General features: G+C 34.5%; 1 protein-coding gene across 7 annotated transcripts in view; it reads right to left on the reverse strand.

The window, feature by feature from the left end:
• LOC137014433 (microtubule-associated protein 4) overlaps window positions 1–20,359 on the reverse strand; it is a 77,438-nt gene that overhangs the window by 46,481 nt on the left and 10,598 nt on the right. For 6 of the 7 annotated variants that reach the window (XM_067378737.1, XM_067378742.1, XM_067378741.1 and 3 more), the window contains exon 2: window positions 14,599–14,781. In XM_067378737.1, coding sequence (XP_067234838.1) covers window positions 14,599–14,773 — 175 coding nt within the window. In that variant the 5' untranslated portion in view covers window positions 14,774–14,781. The remainder of the gene's footprint in view (window positions 1–14,598; window positions 14,782–20,359) is intronic. The other variant, XM_067378736.1, reaches the window with a different exon arrangement.

The following is a 20,359-nucleotide window of genomic DNA, read 5'->3' on the forward strand; positions in this document are numbered from 1 at the left end:
TGACCTGCTTCTTCCTTAAAGGGATAGTTCACCCAAAAATTTAATTTCTGTTGTTCATTTAGCAATCCTTGTGTTCTTTCCAAACCAGTATGAGTTTCTTTCTTTACTTCATGGAATGCAAAAAAAGATGTTTAACTGAATGTTTATGCTGCTAATTTCACAGTGACCAGGGGACTTCAAGCTACAAAAAGGTCAAAAAGCAATTTTTTTGTTAGTTTTTTAATCAGTGCGATTTTTTTCAAAGAAAATCATACTTTTATTCCATTAAATTAAATCAAAAGAGACATTTATAATGTTGCAAAAGATTTGGTTCTGTTTTTTTTTGGATGTGACCTTCAATCTTACCTTAACCCCCAGTATCATTCTGATATATATTTGTGGACAGCAATTCTGTCTCTCTTCCCATTTCTGTGTCTGTGCGCCTCCAAAGCTCCCATGGGCCGCACAGACCACGTCTATTTTTACGACTTTGCCAATGAGGACGCAGGCAGCGTGTTGAAACGCTGGGCAAACGATCCGCATCTCATGACACATTTGCCAGAGGAAGCAGTGCAATGAGAGAGTCCGCGTGACCTCACGGATGACTTTCTATCCATGTCTGCCACCGGATCTTATTTTTTATAGCTCACAACACCTTGGACAAATGCACCAAATGTGTCAAAGCACTGATAGAGGGATCTGTGTCTGCATTTAATACTGTGATAAATGTGATAATACTGTTGCCAAGAAAACACAACTAATAGAGTTATCCACGAATGATGAATCAGAACGGCCATGTTCTTCATTTTAATTGCATTTATTTATTTCCCCCATCATTAATCATGATTGACAAGGTGTCTTGCACCAGAAACGATCTATCTGACCCTTAATATGGATGTGCAAAATAAGCCCAAACTAATTTATACAAACGACTACTTGGTTTTAAGGAGGACATCATTACGCTGGTTTAAGGTCATGTTTACTCATCCAATTAACATATATGGATGTAAAGTGCATCCCTACAACAGGATATCTGACAAATATTCATCAAATATCAGACTAAACAATCACCTTTTATTGCATGAAACTATTAGTCTTCACATAAAGATGAAGAACTGCATATGATGCATGATAAAGGGAACATTTGCTCTCAGCAGGACGAGTGAATCGTCTTAAATTATTGTTGAAATCTGTCAGAGCTAATACACTCCTCACACCATGAGAATCATCTCCACAAACAATAAAGAGGAAGAAGGAGAAATAAACAAAAATGAGATGAGAGGAAGCAGAAGAAAAAGAAGAGAGGGGATGAGGAGGAAGAAGAAAAGAAGAAGAAGATGAAGAGGATAAAGAAGAAAAAGAAGAAGACAAAAGTGGAAAAGGAAGAGGAAGAAGGAGGAGGAAGGGGAAGAAGAAAGGAAGAATAGGAAGAAGAGAAAGACAAAGAAGAAGAAGGAGAAGATGAAGAAGAAGAGGAGGAAGAGGAAGAAGGTGGAAGAGGAAGAGAAAGAGAAAGAAGATGAGGAAGAAAAAGGAAAAAGATGAGGGAGATGAAGACAGAAGAAGAAGAAGAAGAAGAAGAAGAAGAAGAAGAGGAAGAGGTTTTAGAAGAAGAAGAGGAGGAAGAAAAAGAAGAAGACAAAAGTGGAAAAGGAAGAGGAAGAAGGAGGAGGAAGGGAAAGAAGAAAGGAAGAATAGGAAGAAGAGAAAGACAAAGAAGAAGAAGCAGAAGATGAAGAAGAAGAGGATTAAGAGGACAAAGGTGGAAGAGGACAAAAAAGAGGAAGAGGAAGGAGGAAGGGGAAGAGAAAGAAAGAAGATGAGGAAGAAAAAGGAAAAAGATGAGGAAGATGAAGAAGAAGAAGAAGAGGAAGAGGAAGAAGATGCAGAAGAAGCAAGAGGAAGAAGAAGGAAGAGGAGGAAGAAGAAGAAGAAGAAGGAAGGTGAAGAGGAGGAAGATTAAGAGGAAGGGGAAAAGGAAGAGGAAGAAGAAATAGGAAGAAGAGGAAGAACAAGAAGGAGGAGGAAGGGAAAGAGAAAGAAGAGGAGCAAGAAGAAGAGGATGAAGTACAAGAGGAAGAAAAAGAATAGGAAGAAAAAGAGGAAGAAGAGGAAGAACAAGCACAAGAAGGAGGAGGAAGGGAAAGAGAAAGAAGAGGAGGAGGAAGAAGAGGAAGACAAAAAAGAGGAAGGGGAAAAGGAAGAAGAAGAACAACAAAGAAGAACATGAAGAAAATGAGGAAAGGGAAGAAAGACGGTAAAGAAAAAGGAGAAAGACGAATAACAACAACAACAAGATGAAGAACTACCATAACGAAAACAAGAAGAGGAGGAAGAGGAAGAGAAGGGGAGGTTAGAGGAAGAAAAGGACGGAGGGCAATCCTGGCGTCAAAAATGCAAGAAACAGAGCGAGGAGAGTAAACAGCGTAAAGATGAAGACGAGGAGGAGTGTGTCCTCAGTCTGACCGCACCACTGCACCTCCTGATCGACCCCGTCCACTCCATTAGTGCGTCTCCACCGCAGGAGGCCCAAAACTGCTGCTCCCTTGATCTTTTTTACGCTTATCCTCAGGATTTGAGCGCTTATGCAATGCTAACGGCTTACAAACGATTCAAAATACAGCACAAATCTCTAAAAGACCAATCCTAAGAATGAGGAAAAGCACCTCTGCAGACAGGGATTATGGGAAACTGCTGCTTCATCGGTAGAGAAACATCCTCAAAACTGACCCTTAGTTCAGATTAGACTCTACGAAAATAACTAATGCAGAATTAAGAGCTGCGGAACGAGACGAGAACGAGACGATCAGGGGACGAGGACGCCAAAGCTGAAGGGCTTTACCAACATATTACAGCACAACTACAGGAGCAGGGTCAACAAACGGCCACAAACAAGACAGAAGATTTACTTTTAAAGGGATAGTTCACCCAAAATAACTATGGGTAACCAAACAGATGATGGACCCCATTGACTTCCGTAGTATTTTTTTTTCTCCCATACTATAATATTATATCCATTATAAAAAAAAAATTAGTTTGAATGTCCGAAGAGGAACGCAACATCTTTGTCTTTGTCCTTTTAAAAGTTACAGGGATTTCCCACAGCGCTAAAACAACTTCCTTGTTCAGTCTATGGTTCTTTGCCACCATCTAATGGTGTAATAATTTAACTTTCACTGATACTATTGACAGACCCTTTTCTTAATACCAAATACAGCATATTATTGATATAAAATCTTATTTATTGAACAATATTTAAACTAACAATAGCCATTATAGAAGACAAAAACAAGCAAACTATTCAGTCAAACGTATAAAAGTAGTGCTCCAGTACAGGATTTAAGTTATATATAGACTAAATATAAAGTTATGAAATTTAATTTTCCCCTTAACCAGGGCCCGAAATTAACTTTTTACATGGTACAACTTCAAAAAGTTAGGAGCACCACAACTAAAAAGCCTTGTCTTTCGCTTGTCCGAATAAAAATGTTGTTTGTCTGGAAAAAATCGGATTCTTGTGTTCTATAAAATTTATTCTGAAGCAATAAGTGTTCACTCAGCTTTGACATTTAAAATCGGCACATTTGTGATATTTACTCCGAGGGCATTTTTTTTTACCTTTACAAAGGGCTTTTTCCTCTAATCTTTCATTTTAAATTCTTAAATTTGATCAGTAAATTTAATTAGAATCATAAGACACTATAGAGCTGTTACCAGTCAAATTAAACAATTTACACGGAAAAATTACAACGAAATTAATGTTATGAGATCGTTTTAATTTTTTTTTAATTTTAAAAATAAGAAATGTTTGAAAGACTGATACTTTTAAACATGAAACTAAACCGCCAGTAGGTGGCGGCAGGTGACCATCTTTAGGAGTGAGACATTGAGTCATTCATTCAAACGATTCATTCAAACGGATGATTCATTCAAGAATGATACAGTTGTTGATGAATGAGTCATTGAATTTGACTCAATCGATTAGTTCAAAAGCTGAATCATTCAGTAATGAAAACACGATTGTGTTGTCATGAAATGCGCGATTGTTCTGCTGCGATCTTTGTTTGGAACTATTTTCGCTGCTGAAACAGAACAAAAACAGATAATATTGCATCTAAAATGTAAGTGATTTAATTTTAACTACTTTTTATGGTTTATTGAACTGTTGTATAAAACCAGTGTTACATTTTCAATGGTTTTATTCAGGGTCTTGGTCATGTAATGTTGCTTAACTGTATCATATGTTATAAATATAAAAACTCAAGTGTTAATGGCGAGCCCTGTGTAGTTTCTTTTCATCTTCTCTTCAGCTCTTTATATTTTGCGTGACAGTTAGCTCCCTGTCACGTGACAACGGAGTGAATGACTGATACTAACCAAACTAAAATCTGCTTTAAATTTAAGAACCTAAAGATGAGGTTTAATTGGCTGTGTGAACGATGGACCGGTTACTGCATCAGCTCACAGCTGGCACATACTGTGCAGTAATTAGCGAACGTTTTGTAGAGAAATGAAAACAGGTCGCACCTCAACAATTATCTGCACTCGCACAAATGCTCCCAAAAATATTTTGAGGTCGCAAAATGGTCGCAATTTCGAGCCTTGCCCTTAACCCAAATAGTTTTGTGAAGAAACAAGTAATAGATTAATAAGACCAAAGATTGCCTGTTTGATATACCCCAAATTAATTATATTTCTAAACATATCTACCTAAGAGCCAGCGGCAAATACCCGAAGCACTGGCCAAAATTAAGCTGTTCTCGGCAGGTACACGAGCACTGAACAGCCGCTGACGGCCTGGAGCTCACATCTCCGAAAACGTCAAAACAAATAGTAAAAATTGACTCGCATATATGAGGTCTAAATAAATACATTCTGGCCTAAAAAACTCTTTAAAACTACATTTTGTGACATAATAGCAGTAGTATTTATATAAAATATGGCAGATTTGCTTAACCGCCATGACAGTCGCCGCAAGCGGAGTGATACAAATGGTAAAACGGTTCCACTGCTGATACTGGGAGAATAAATTGCACGGCTCTCAGCCAATCAGATTCGAGAACCAGAAAGAACTGTTGTATAAAATATAATAAAATACTATATCGGGGTCAGTAAGAAAGTATAAAGAAAAAGACAAATGTTTGATGAAAGTTTGTACTTCATCAGTAAAAGCTCTCTGTCAAAAACAAAAATAAAACAAACAAAAAAAAAACTTTTATACACATATTGTGTATAAATTAATATATTATATTATATTTTTCATATAATATTTTATGCCTTATATTTTTAAATAAACGTAAGTAATACTAAATATTACAAAATATAATAAAATACTACAACACCAACCTATTCAAACGTTTAAGTTAATCAAGGATGCATTAAACTGATCAAAAGTGACAGTAAAGACATTTATAATGTTACAAAAGATTCTATTTCAAATAAATGCTGTTCTTTAGAACTTTCTATTCAAAGAATCCTAAAAAATAAAGTGCATCATTGTTTCCACTAAAATATGATCTGTTTTCAACACTGATAATAATCAGAAATGTTTCTTGAGCACCAAGTCATCATATCAGAATGATTTCTGAAGGATCATGTGACACTGAAGACTGGAGTAATGATGCTGAAAATTATATACTGTACGTATATCCTTCAACACCTTGTTTTCAGCATCATGTCCAGCTGACAAAACATTAAAAAAAGTGTCTTTCTGACAGAAAGCGAGTGATTGATGGTGTAATGGCCACAGCTGGATGAGAGACGGACTCAACAGAGGTTCCCGTCCTCTGGAGAACGAGGGACACAACGACTCCAGATTGAGCACATCTGCTGCGAGGCCGTCCAGCGCTAAAACAGACTCAAGTAGGCCAGGCTGACCCACATAGAGCTCCCACAGGACACACTGCCGCAGAGACGACGCCCAAACACACACGGATACCGAAGTCACGCCATCGCAATGACGAAGACAAGTAAAGTTCATTTCTGTAAGTATGATGGTGAGTCGACTCAAAAGGAAAGTTCACATACTGTCGTTGTTTACTCACCCTCATGACCTTCCTTCTTCTGCTTTTGATCATACAGTGAAAGTGAATGGGGTCCAATGCTGTTTGAACCCCAAATCATTGATATGCTTCAGCAGTGTAAGTCATTTGTCAAGCTGTAACATTTACAAAGTACAAGGACAGACTGAAAACAGCCAGATACAGTCGATAAAAACTTTATTAGCTGTGTGGACACTAGAAAAACCTACAGATACATCAGAAGAAGTAATAAAGAGTACAGCAGTCTGAGAGGAAGAAGCGACAGCAGTGTGTTGTTTAAGACAAACAGTCTGAAGCATGTGATTTCTGTGGCATTTGCAGCACCAAAGCATAAAAATATTGGTTCAACCATTATTATTATTTGGTTTGGTACTGCTAGTGTTGCAGAAATGACACACTTCACCTTTAAAAATGCACTCTTGCATGCACAGACAGAAGATGAATATAATGAATGTTATTTTCGGCCCTTTTAATAAAAGACAGTGTTTAGTACAGGTCAGAAAAACAAGTACACGTAGATGACAAGAAAAACAATCATTAATAACACATGCATTTACTAAAAACAAACATAAAGCTGAAAGAAAGAGTTGTGTACAGGAAATACATCAGCTGAAAGAAACAAACACGTCTGAAAACTACCATTAAAGCCAACAGTGTGCGAATTAATATCTAATTTTATTTGAAATATTTGGATAAAATGCTACCTATATTAATATCGTCATCTGGCTGAGCAATCGCATCTGCGTCAGTCGCTCATGTCCAGTGTTTCTGGCCTCAGACAGACAGTCTGCTAGTAGCTCTTATATAAACGCTGCCGGGACTGAGACAGGCTGTGTGTGTGTGTGATGAACTTTGGCAGCTGAGGTCTCCAACAAAGTAGTGAGCTTTAACATGGCCAGACATGAGGACGAAGCGTGTAAATGTTCATGTTTGTGTCCACGAAGCATCTTACGATGTAAACACGTCTCTTTGGGCGACTGCTGTATGATGATAAACAAAACTGTGATCATCACGAGAAATAAAGTCTCTCGAGGATATTTAGACGAGAACAGAATTAAAGTCAACATGAAACTGCATCCACAAACCATTTTACTTCTAGAAACTGAAAGGTGTTATGTTAGTATCATTATAGTTTCATATTTTGATATTCTGATTACTTTACAGTAGTTAACAATGACAAATACTTCAAAAGCATTTATTAAACTTAGTTAATGTCAACATTTACTGATACACTATTGAAATCGAAAGACTTGTTAATATGTAATAATAGACCTCAGCTGACATGAACTAACAATAATAGGCATTAACTAACATTAATAAATATGTACTTCTAATGCTAGTTAATGCATTAACTAACGTGACCTTATGGTAAAGTGTCAGTTTTTATTGTAATTTCAGTTCGTTTTAGTGATTTTGTTGTGTTTATGTCATTTTTAGCAGTTATTTTAGTTAGTCTTTCATTATTTTAGTTTTAGTTATTTTAGCTTATAAAGTTAAATTGAGGAATTTTGCCTTGGTTTACATTTATTTTTAGTTTTAGTTAACTATAATAACCCTAGTCTGAGCTGAACATTTATTTGCAATGGATTGTGGGAGATCTACTTTCTATTTGATACTATTTCCATAACATTTATCACTTTAAATTACAAGCTAGATTTCAGAAGGGTTACATAACTTGATGTACAACAGCCTTAAACACATATCTGATTACTGGTTAACATTAACTAGTAGCCTAGGTGACATCAGCCAAAAATATAAAGTACTTTTAGACATTTTTTTTGGATCATGCACACAGATAAATCATTTACAATGAGACTAGAAATGAGCAAAGTCAATAGGGCTAATTGTCATTTCATGTTGACTTTAATTGGTGAAATGTGTTTGTATGAGCAGGAAGGCCTGACAGTAAACAGATCGAGCGTGTGTGTGTGTGTATCCCGAGGCTGAAACACACACACAGAAGCATCGGCGTGTGTGACTGCGTTCTGTCATCACCAGATATATCAACTCTCACTCTGAGCTACTATTTCCTCAAAAGATCCCGTCTCCCATGATCCCACAGAGGGACGTCCTCCGGTGGCGTTTGTTTGGAGCGTCCCGCGGCCGCGCTGATGCTGCTGTACGGTGAGCCTGAGATGACTTTGCCGAAGAGGAAAAGGAAAAGGTTTCTTTAACCCTATAAAGCCAACTGCGTCATGTTTGATACACAGATTTCTAAATGATTAATCTGCTGAAAAAGTACAAGCCTTCTGAGTCTGACTGAGAGTTTAGACTTTATTTAGCATTAGTGTGATTGTAAAAAGGTTGCTTTTTGCTGTGAAAAGCCTTTACTGAGCTGTTTTTCCTGCATATTCTCACTATATCAGACTTTGAGAGCCATAAAAGCCAACACAAAAACAGATATGCATTTTTTTATATACTTTATCTATAGGTTTAATAACCTGTTACATTTCAAAAAATGAGATTTTTCTGACTTATTTCATGTGTCAGGCTTTACAGGGTTAATGTGTTGCAGAGGAGCACGTCTGTTTCAAAACCTAGTGAGCTTCCTACATAGGCAGTATTTTAAGGCATCATATTGTGCCCCAACACAAGGTTAGGTGACATGATTGTGCTGTTCCCTCATTTAGGATGAGGAATACCTTGTGACAAACCTCATCCAAGACAGTGGATTAAGCGAAATTCTATTTAAAAATATTAATAAAAGATTGTTTTTTACCCAGTTTTTAGTTTGGTTTTTTGAGTATCATGCTATTAGAAAAATACTAGCATCAAAAAAAAATATTAAAATCAATTGTAAATTAAATGTTTTATGCCTTCATTTGATTACCATCATTTTTCATTTTCATCATAACATTAAATTATGGATTTGGAATTTTACTTTTCACACATTTTCAAAAAAAAAAAAAAAAAGAAAATTACAAAATTGTATAGGGCCCTTTTATTGTAAAAATAAAATGTTAAATTATGATTTTTTTTGTTGTTTTATGAATTCAATTGATTAGACATGTTTTTTTTTTATTATTTCAATTTGATATTAAATTATTAAATTAAATTAAATTAAATGACAAGGGCCCTATTATAAAAAATGTAAAAAAAATATTAAACTTTAGACATGCTTTTTGATTAATAAAATAAAATAAAATGTTAAGTTACTAAACTATTGATTAGACATGTTTTTTATTTCAATTTGATATTAAATTACTACATTAAATGACAAGGGACAATTTTTTTTTTTTTTTTTACAAAAAATGTAAAAAATAAATTAATTAATTAAAAACTGTTTTTTGTTTTATGAATTCAATTGATTAGACATGCTTTTTCATTATTAAAATAAAATAAAATCATATAAAATATATATATTTTTTAAATCCAGAAAAAAAAGAAAAAAAAAAAAAAAAAAAAAAAAAATAATTTGGGGAAAAATTAATTTCATAAATGTGATTTTTGTTAATTTTTTAATAAATTGTTGTTAAATTGTATAAGCTTCATGATTTCCATAAACTCGACATAATTTGATTACTACAATTTAATTTAACCATTAAAATGGAATTCAGAAAAATTAAAAACAGAATTTGGGGAAAATAAAACATTGATTAAGTCAACTGTGTGCATCACATGTTGCTGCCTCAAGAGCCGTTCATGTAGTACAGCTGCCTATATAGACAGCAAAGCAGCTCACTAGGGTTTGGAATTAAGGTTCCCGTCCTCTGAACACATCCCAAGTCCTTAAGCAGGGCGTAGTGCTGAGGGTTTTGCAGGAGGAGTCGGGAACGGGTTTCCAGAAGGTTCAGCGGTGTAAAGCGAGAGGCGGCGGCGCCGGGAAGCAGCTGAAGCCACGATCTAGTCATCTGAAGCGAGACACGACGCAGGGCAGAAAGAGACAGCAGATGGGAAGAGAACAACAGCGCTGGTTAGTACTTCACACCTGTCAATCAATCTGTCAGATCAGCCCAGTTGCATGCAGCATGCAGCACATACAGCCCACAAATACACTAATAAGGAAATGAAGACACATCCGGAGCGGCTCTATTCCCTGGACACCTGCGTCCACTGCAGCTCACAGATCTATATTCACTGCCCTACTTCCTGCAAGAACAGCAAAGAGAAACTTTTCATAATCATGATGAATGTTTCATGGAGATCATTTCAGCACAGCAGCGCCATCTTCAGGACATTCAACAGAGCGCGCCTTACAACGCTAAACAAAATACTGGGCTTTGCTTTCATCAGTTTAGTGTTTCCCTGTAAAGCTGACATTAGATAACAGTCCTTAAAACAATTAGTGTTCATATGCATGTATTTTTTGTATCATTTTTGATCCATCAGGCTTTTATGGCTAATATAGCCTAATATAGAGGACAAACAGCTCAATTTTATTCAGAGGCCCAAACTGAGCAAAATATGCAATTTAGTGCAGATGCTGATATTTGTAATGGACAAAAAGTGATGAAACTCTGATGCTTGTAATGTAAATCAATCTTTATGACAGCCAGTCAAAAGTGTGGAAACATTACTATTTTTAATGTTTTTGAACAAAGTCTCTTATGCTCATTAATGCATTTATTTCATAATACTGTAATATTGTGAAATATTATTACAATTTAAAATTATGGTTTTCTATTTTAATATACTTTAAAATATAATTTATATCCAGTGATCAAAGCTGAATTTTCAGCATCATTACTCCAGTCTTCAGTGTCACATGATCCTTCAGAAATCATTCTAATATGATGATTTATTATCAATGTTGGAAACAGTTGTGTTGCTTAATATTATTTTATAACATGTGATACTTCTTTCAGGATTCATTGATGAATAAAAGGTTAAAAAAGTAAAGCATTTATTCAAAATATAAATCTTTTCTATCACTTTTTATCAATTTAACACATCCGTGCTGAATAAAAGTATGAATTTCTTTCAAAAAAACAAAAGAAAGAATAAAAATTACTGACCCCAAACTTTTGAACGGTAGTGTATATTGTTACAAAAGATTTCTATTTTGAATAAATGCTGATATTCTTTACTTTTTATTCATCAGTGAATCCTGAAAAAGTATCACAGGTTATAAAATAATATTAAGCAGCACAACTGTTTCCAACATTGATAATAAATCAGCATATTAGAATGATTTCTGAAGGATCATGTGACACTGAAGACTGGAGTAATGATGCTGAAAATTCAGCTTTGATCACTGGATATAAATTATATTTTAAAGTATATTAAAATAGAAAACCGTGATTTTAAATTGTAATAATATTTCACAATATTATTGTTTTTTCTGTATTTATTATGAAATAAATGCAGCTTTAATGAACATTAGAGACTTTGTTCAAAAACATTAAAAATAGTAATGTTTCCAAACTTTTGACTGGTAGTATATGTAAAATCATTCGCCACTATATATCTGCCAATAATATGTCTTAGTAAGATGATATTTATAAAATCAGTAAAGATTTCACAAGGGGGACTTTTTTTATAATTATACTAAAAGGCGTTTTACTTGCTAAAAAAGTATAAACTATCAATCAGACGACAGAAGGCTTGTAGTAGATTGTGTAAAAACAAGGTTTCAGTGATCGTTTCGTGTCCATGATGGAGATTTTGTGAGCTGCAGTGACTCCAGCGCCCAGACGAAGCAACGAACGGACGCTCACGATGAGCATCAGATGCAATGACAGGCTGAAGCGTTTTGCTCTTGTGTGTGAGAGTGGAAATTATTCTTGCCATACCTGTGTGTGGAAAAGACACTGAACCTACAAGAGCAAAAAGTGCTAATGGTTTGGGCTAAAATCAAGACATGCATGGAAATATGACAAGGGTGGATCAGATAACAAAAAGCAGACTAATAGTCATTGGATATGTTTATATGTAACTAAGCAATTCATTACTAATTACTAAAACACGCCTGAAGGGGTGCTGTAGAGCTTAAATAACCTTTGATTCAGACTACTCTCTAAATCGGATTCAATAATACCTTGCTGACATTTAGTTAATAATAAATGTAATGCACATGTAAATGAATATATGTGTATCAGATTGCAAAGTTTAGGGAACATATAAACCGTATTTCCAGTATCAGAATGGACTTATCTGGATTGAAGAAAATCAAAACAGAACAAAAGATCTTGATCATAACCGTTCTTGAGTATGTTGCTGCATTGCAAAATGAATGTGACTACACATAATACTAATTTAATGAACAATTTACATGCATTTGTGTTTAATTAACGAGACTTATTAACTTAAAACCACCATTTACTGTCTTGAATTAGCAGCAATTGATCGAAATGGGACATATTTTAGCATTATAAAGGACGTTTAATCAAATCGGACTAACGATTTTATATTAATGAACAATTCACAATCTCAACGTACTTAATGTACATAACTAGCATGTATCAGGAAATAGGAAATACGCTTACAATGGATGCCTTTCATGCAAAACAGGCCATACTGTCAATAAAAGTTCAAATCCCACAGACAGGCATCATGTGACAGGATGCTCTGAGACGACGTCACGATCAGTCAAAAAATAGATTGAGGAGAAGAGTATAAAGACAGATGCTATTCAATTCACTGCTAACGGGACAAACATGCAATTAAATCTAAACTAAAACCTTCATAATGAAGGTTTCCTCTACACCTACTGAGACGAGCGGCTTCATGTCCAACCAAAACACATGATCTGAACTGAAAATGAGCATGAAAGAAAACAAGCAAACCAAGATATGGATGGAGTGACACCTGAAACTAAACCGGGGCGATGAGAAAATTTGAGGCATCTCTTACCAGGGGTCTGAGACCCTTGGACTTCCTGCTGTCCGTTCTTGACAACTGTACCTGGATCTGTTCACACACACACACACACACACAGACTCAACAATTAGAGGCGTCTGAATGGGGAAATCCTCAAAAGCCGACGGCAGATTCCTGACAAGCACACAATCCGCTCAATGTAAACAAACCCGTGGAAATCAATGAGACAGACGCCCACAAAAGATTCACACAGGCCAATAAAACCAGAGGAAGTGCTTATTTCACACAGCAACATACAATGATCATCACAGGTTACTGAAATATCAGAGACACGTTTGCAAACATACTTAATCTCGAGAAAATGATTCATAACCTGTGAAGAGAGACGCTGTACTACTGCCATTAAAAAAAAAAAAAGTGCTGACATTCATGTATTATCACACCAAAACAAAAGAAGAACAAAAAAAAGAAGAAAAAGACCCAGAACATGTAAATTTGGTCAAAATAAAGTAAAATAAAATAAAAACTAATAAATAAATAAATAATAAAATTAAATAAAATAAAATAGAATAAAAATAAAAATAGAATAAGACCCAGAACATGTTTGGACAAAACAAAACAAAACACAAAATAAAACAAAATAAAATAAAATAAAAATAAGACCCAGAACATGTAATTTTGACCAAAATAAAATAAAATAAAAATAAGACCCAGAACATGTAATTTTGACCAAAATAAAATAAAATAAAATAAAATAAAAATAAAATAAAATAAAATAAAATAAAATAAAATAAAATAAAATAAAATAAAATAAAAAATAAAATAAAATAATAAATAAAAATCCAGAACATGTAATTTTGGCCAAAATAAAATAAAATAAAATAAAACAGAATAAAAATAAAAAAAGAATAAGACCCAGAACATGTTTGGACAAAAAATAAAATAAAATAAAATAAAATAAAGACCCAGAACACGTAAATGTGGCCAAAATAAAAATCAATAATAATATAAATTAAAATAAAACTAATAAATAAATAAATAATAAAATGTAAAAAAAAAAAAAAAGATTTTATATATTATATATATATATATATATATATATATATATATATATATATATATATATATATATATATATATATATATAAAATCTTTTTTTTTTTTTTCATTTTATATATATATATATATATATATATATATATATATATATATATATATATATATATATATATATATATATAAATAGAATAAAATATATATATATATATATATATATATATATATATATATATATATATATATATATATATATATATAAAATAAAGAATAAGACCCAGAACATGTAAAATTTGGCCAAAATAAAATAAAATAAAATAAAAAGAATAAGACAGAACACGTAAATTTGTCCAAAATAAAGTAAAATAATAAATAAAAGAAAATAAAAACTAATAAATAAATAATAAAATGAAAGAAAAAAGAAAAATAAAATAAAATAAAAAATAAATAAAAATAAATAAAATAACAAAATAAAATAAAGAATAAGAACCAGAACATGTAAATTTGGTCGCAAAACAAATAAATAAATAAATAAATACACAAAACACAAAAAAAGAAAAAGAATAAGACTCAAAACATGTAAATTTGGCTAAAATAATAATAATAAAAAAAAATGAAATGAAATAAAATGAAAAAATAATATAAAATAAAATAAAACTGTTTGGTAGTAGATAATCACAGTATTGCATTATGCAATAAAATGGTTCATTCATGCCTGACGTTTTCACTGGTTAACCTTTTAACGTAAACAGATCAGACTCACCCTTCCCATCATTGTCCAGCAGTGGGATGAAGTCCGTCTTGCCAACCGTCTCTCCGACCTGATCGTCGAAGGTCTCGGCCTCCAGCGTGGCCATAAAATCCCTCTTCACCATGTTTTCCACGTCAGGCTGAGGAGCGCTGTCGGTCAGAGCATCGGTCAAGCTCAGATCTGCCATGACTTCTACTGCAACAGGAAGACAAAGAGCACAAAACATTGCGATTTAATACCACACTACATATGCTCATTAACATTTTGTATTTATTGCCATTTAAGTACTTTTAGCCAAAAACAGGCTTTTTAAAATCATACACACTATGACTTCTTTACATCAACCATGAGATGTCGAATTATTTCAGAAGACACACCAGATACACGTGTGATCAATTCAATATGCCCAAAATCAGCAGCAAACAAGACCTAAATGTGCTTTTTTTCCCCCTATAACTCAATTTTTTTCATTTGCAGTGTCTCTCTGCTGATAATCATAATTTGTGTCTTCCTGTGTTGTGTAATCTTAAGACTTTGAGTCTGTGTTTTCCTAAATCATAGAGATTAAAGATGTGGCAGCGGTGTAACGCAGCAGGATTACAGCTGTGGGATCACACACAGTCACATGTTGGATTTCCATGTTTTATGAGGTCATTCCATAGATGTAATAGCTTTTATACTGTACAAACTGTGTTACACTAACCCTACCCATCACAGAAAACTTTCTGCTATTTTTGTTTTCAAAAAAGAGAATTCTGTATGATTTATAAGCTTGTTTCCTCAAAAGCACCAAAACAATGTCCCTTTCTCAAGATGTAATATAAGTCTGTGAAGTTTCAGCTCAAAATACCCCACAGATCATTTATTATAGCTTGATAAAAACACGCCGTTTTTGTGTGTGTCCCTTTAAATGCAAATGAGCTCTGCTTTCCAGAAGAGGGCGGAGCTTTAACAGCTCAACAACAACAAAGCTGGAGAATCTCATGCAGCCAAAATGAGGATTGTCAATAATAGGCATGTGACGGTATCAAATATTGAAATAAGTTGCAAAAAAAAAGTGGCATAGTATAACATGATTAAAAACTATTTGTAATAACAAAAAGAACCCTGAATGTTTAAATACAATAATACAATACATTTGTTACAGAAAGTATTATTTTGTATTATTATGCGAGTTAAGAAACACAACTGATCATTGTTAGTTTTATCTCAGGTCCATTAAATAACTTATTTTGATTTCAGTAATGTTATTAAATAGTAACTAAGAAATTAGCATTAACTAAGAATAATTATAAGTATTTTTCATTGTCAATTTGGTAATAATGAATTAACATGTAACTAATGAAGCTGTACGTCTCAAAGTTTTACTGAAAAATAACAAATAATCAGAATATTTCTAATCATTAGGGCATGTTGTAGTCCAGATTAAAATATAAAATGTTTAAGTCTGAAAATAAATAGTCTATTAAGTCTTTAACTATTCAGTATTTGGTGCTGTGATGAACAATATTGAGATTACAAAAAAAACGAATTTGTTTGAAGCATTTTAAAAACTTCATGTCCAACTGCTGCTTTGTTTGCGGGGTTTCCAGGGTAACCGCTGCATTTCTGCTGTTCCATCAGCGCCCTCTGCTGTCAGAGAGTGAACGTGCACTTTCATTCAGCACCTTTTGTGCCTTTTATATGGTTGATGGGGAAAGTATTCAATAACAATATCATGCATATCTATTATTGTGATATATCGTATTACCGAATATCGTCAGTAACGGTGTTCAGCCTTACATTATTAAAACTGGAGTTTGTTCCTACCAGCTTTCTTAAAAAGCAATTTCTGTAAAAGAAAATATCTCCCTTTGCACTGAATTTTGAGTGTTGTAACTTTGCAGATGTAGTTTATGCTCAAACAGCAACATTACACACTAACTAAAGTTAAAAAAGTGAAATCATAATCAAGGATCGCTTTGATATCAATCTCACAAATCATCATATGAAGTGGTCATATTGGGTGTGGCGTCCCCTAATGGTGAAGCACCACAGTGAGGGGGACAGAATGTTCCAGGGCAGGAAGAGAGGGGCTTTCAGACAGGAAGTGGGTGTGAATATTAAGTGGCACTTGTGAGCTGAACTTCCCTTTTGCACTCAAGCATGCAATACGACAAGAATTTCATGAGGTCATTTCGTCTGGTGCTCTACTGTGGTGAGGTGACATCATCATCATAATCATGAGCTACAGCAATCAGACTTTGAAACTAGCAAGACGAACGAAGCCAAAACGCCTCCTGTTCACCCTGAGAGCTGGACTATGATATCATCATACATTACTGCTGCTTCATGCTTAATAAAGCAAGTCGCTCACAGTCGTGCATTACAGTGATTTTACCACATTTACGAGGTGTTTTTAGACATGACACAAATCGTTCTCTCGCAGATTATTGCTTCAGTTGCATATGACCTGAATTCTACAGGATCCGAGCATCAGAGGATCAGAGAGCAGCGGCGAATCAGCAATAATCTGCTGTGCTGAGATTTTCAGCTTTAGCTAGTCACTTTCCCCCCAATATGACATTATATGACACACTCGCTCTCCTCATCTGTCTTTCAGCAGAACCTGTTCAGCCAGGATGCAAAACAGGGTTTCAGCAGGTCTCTGGAGTGACACACACACTCTCAGGAGAAGCAACACACCAACTACCTGTTATGTGCTCAACACCACGTAGGTTCATTAATATATAACGGCAGTTCAAAGCTGCACTGCACTTACCTGGATGATTTTCAACAGGTGAGTATTTCACCATCAGGGAGTGTTTTTTGGGCTACGAGCCTAATAAAAACTGTCGGAGCATATCAGAATTTATCATGTTTGAACAAAGGAAGGATACTGAGGGATAAACTTGATTTGATATACCTGACTAAATCTAACACTTCAACAGTTATTGTGGATGTGTTTACTGTAAAATGAACAAAATTTTACAATTTTTTTTCGTATTCTAAACATGCAAAAGGTTTTTCTTTAAAGGGGACCTTTTATGCCCCTTTCAGCTCAAATCCCCCACAGATCATTTATTTTAGCTTGTCAAATTTGCCTCTATTTGGGTGTGAGCAAAAACACACCGTTTTTGTGTGTGTCCCTTTAAATGCAAATGAGCTCCTCTTTCCAAAAGAGGGAGGAGCTTTAACAGCTCAACAACAACAAAGCTGGAGAATCTCACGCAGCCAAAATGAGGAAAGTGTTCAGCCTTACATTGTTCAAACCGGAGTCGACACTGATGGGAGAGACTCAGGAAGAAGTTACAACTTTTAGACGTTTCTGAATGGATAGTGGATAAATTAATTTATGTAGTTGCTGTGGAGTCATCGACTAACATGTGCCGTCAATGTTAATCTTTTGTGCAAATCCCGTATGGACGCCCACTATACATAGCGTAGCTGTTTGCCAAACAAAGCCATACACAGGCTAACGTTTATGATTGCATTTAGTCATCGGAAATTGTTTTAGTTTTCAGTCTAAATCTACAGTAGATTTAGTCAACTAAAATGTAATTTACTTAAATTGTAATGCATTAAGTAAGCATTTCTCTAACAATACACAGATCCAATACACTGATATACTCTCTAAACTGTTTATGTTCACTTAAGACAACTTTACTCGCCGAAGCGGACGGTTTTTGACCGTTCAAGTGCAAAAACACACGAAAGAGCGCTCAATTCAGTGCTTGTCAAGGATTGACACACTTATCATTGAGGTTTTTGTTAAATAGGTTTTTGCTATTATAGTTTTTGTTTAAAATTTGATTTTTAGTTTTTCTGCTTTCATTGTAATTTTAGGTAAAAGTTTTAGTAATTTTTTGTGTGTTTGTCTTTTAAATGTCTATATAGTTTATGTTTTAGTTATTTTAGTACATCAGCTTAAGCTAAAGCTTGAAAACTAGATGAAATAAAATAAGTTTACATTTTTATATATATTTATTTTATTTCAGTTAACATTTATTTCAAGTAATGAAGATTTTTTATGGTTTTAGATTTAGTTAACTATAATAACCCGTACACCTGTAAAATATAGAATAATGTGTCAAATAATGTTCTTAATCTTTCCTTCCTGTGACAAAAGTTTTAGTTAACTATGAATTAAACAGAAATTAAATTAAATATAGTTTATAGTGTAAACAAAATAACAATAATGACCAGGAAAAAAGAATAATTATAAACCAGACTCTTATTCTGAAATGTCTGCAGTCGGCACTGTGGCAGGCTGCTCATTTAAGTTCAGATGAGGGAGATAAAATATGCATACATGTCTAAAACATACTACCACATAAACATTGTGTAGAAGATACTCATTTTCAAAATGCATGCAGTTTTGTTTTTAACCGCTAGAGGGCCAAAAGTTACACAGTGTACCTTTAAGTAAACGTGTTTGTTCTTTGGTCGTGCGAGGCCATTGACACAGTTAAGACTGTTTAATCTACTGCTCTACAAACAGAGCGCTGTGTGTGCAAACATTCACACACACACAAGGTATGCTGTTCACATGCCATAATCTTCTGCACACACGAGTTGAGATTGAATCGTGGGTGTGTCAGGAATCCAAACACACTCACTATCTGATCTGATCTGATTTCACACACACTTTCTCCTTTCAGTGACGACATGCATGAGAATCAGGAACTAGAGATTCATACAGCAACAAAACTCACTACCGAGAAAAACTCCTTAAAGGGTCATGTATTACTCACCCTCATGTCGTTCCACACCCCGTAAGACCTTTGTTCACCTTCAGAACACAAATTAAGATATTTTTGATGAAATCCGATGGCTCAGTGTGACTTATATAGTGATGGCTGATTACAAAACACTGCTTCAGGAAGCTCTGGAGCGTTATGAATCTTTTGTGTCGAATCAGCGGTAGGCTTGTTGCGATAGTCGGTGTTACCGGTGACACACGGTGTTTAACCCACCTACCGGTCATAGCACTTGACCACCGGCACCGTCCCCATCGTGTTGAAGTTTTAGCCTATAGCAATAAAGCACTTAATTCTGTTAGTGACTATGTGCCTTCGTAATTTAGCATAAGCGGAACGAGCGCCGCAGTAAAGCAGCAGCCGGTGTCCGATTTCATTTATCATTTGAGGAGAGTGAGGCGAGCTAACTGGCAAAGGATGGCGTAAGATCTGGTTTCAAAGCGAAATGCAAAAGCACCTATTTGGAAATATTTTGGATTCAAACCAAATGCCAACAGGGAACTAAGTTTTTGATGTTCGTTCGTTTCATATACGATGGTTGTGCTGTGTTTTTGTTTTGTTTTGTTTTTTGCTGAAAAAGGCAGGCACTTATTTAACGAATAGTGAATTTTTTTATATAATTTCTTGTTTGATACTTGCACGATGTGTGCAGTGGTTCGTTTTGTTAATAAATGCACTTTAAAGGTGTTTCATAAGTGCTTTTGTTTAGTTTTTGCATGGTGTGTTAAGTTATTATTCATTTTGCAATAAATATGTGTGTAATACAAGCGAGTGTCTTATTGATTTGTGTATTTTTATTAAGAATAAAATAAATTAACCCATGATTAATTCAAACAAATGCTACTGAATTGCCGCTAATTAAAATGAAAGTAAATTGAGACGTGTGCACGTCTGCACGACCGCATTTTCGGCCACCTGAAAGCCCCGACACGCAACCCCGGTGACACCGGGATTACCGTTTTTTTACACGTCGATTAACCGGTGGAAAAAATCCATCACTGCAACATCCCTAATCAGCGGTTCGGATTTCAAAC

This window comes from Chanodichthys erythropterus, chromosome 23 (assembly GCF_024489055.1).
Source record: "Chanodichthys erythropterus isolate Z2021 chromosome 23, ASM2448905v1, whole genome shotgun sequence".
Lineage (NCBI taxonomy): Eukaryota > Metazoa > Chordata > Actinopteri > Cypriniformes > Xenocyprididae > Chanodichthys > Chanodichthys erythropterus.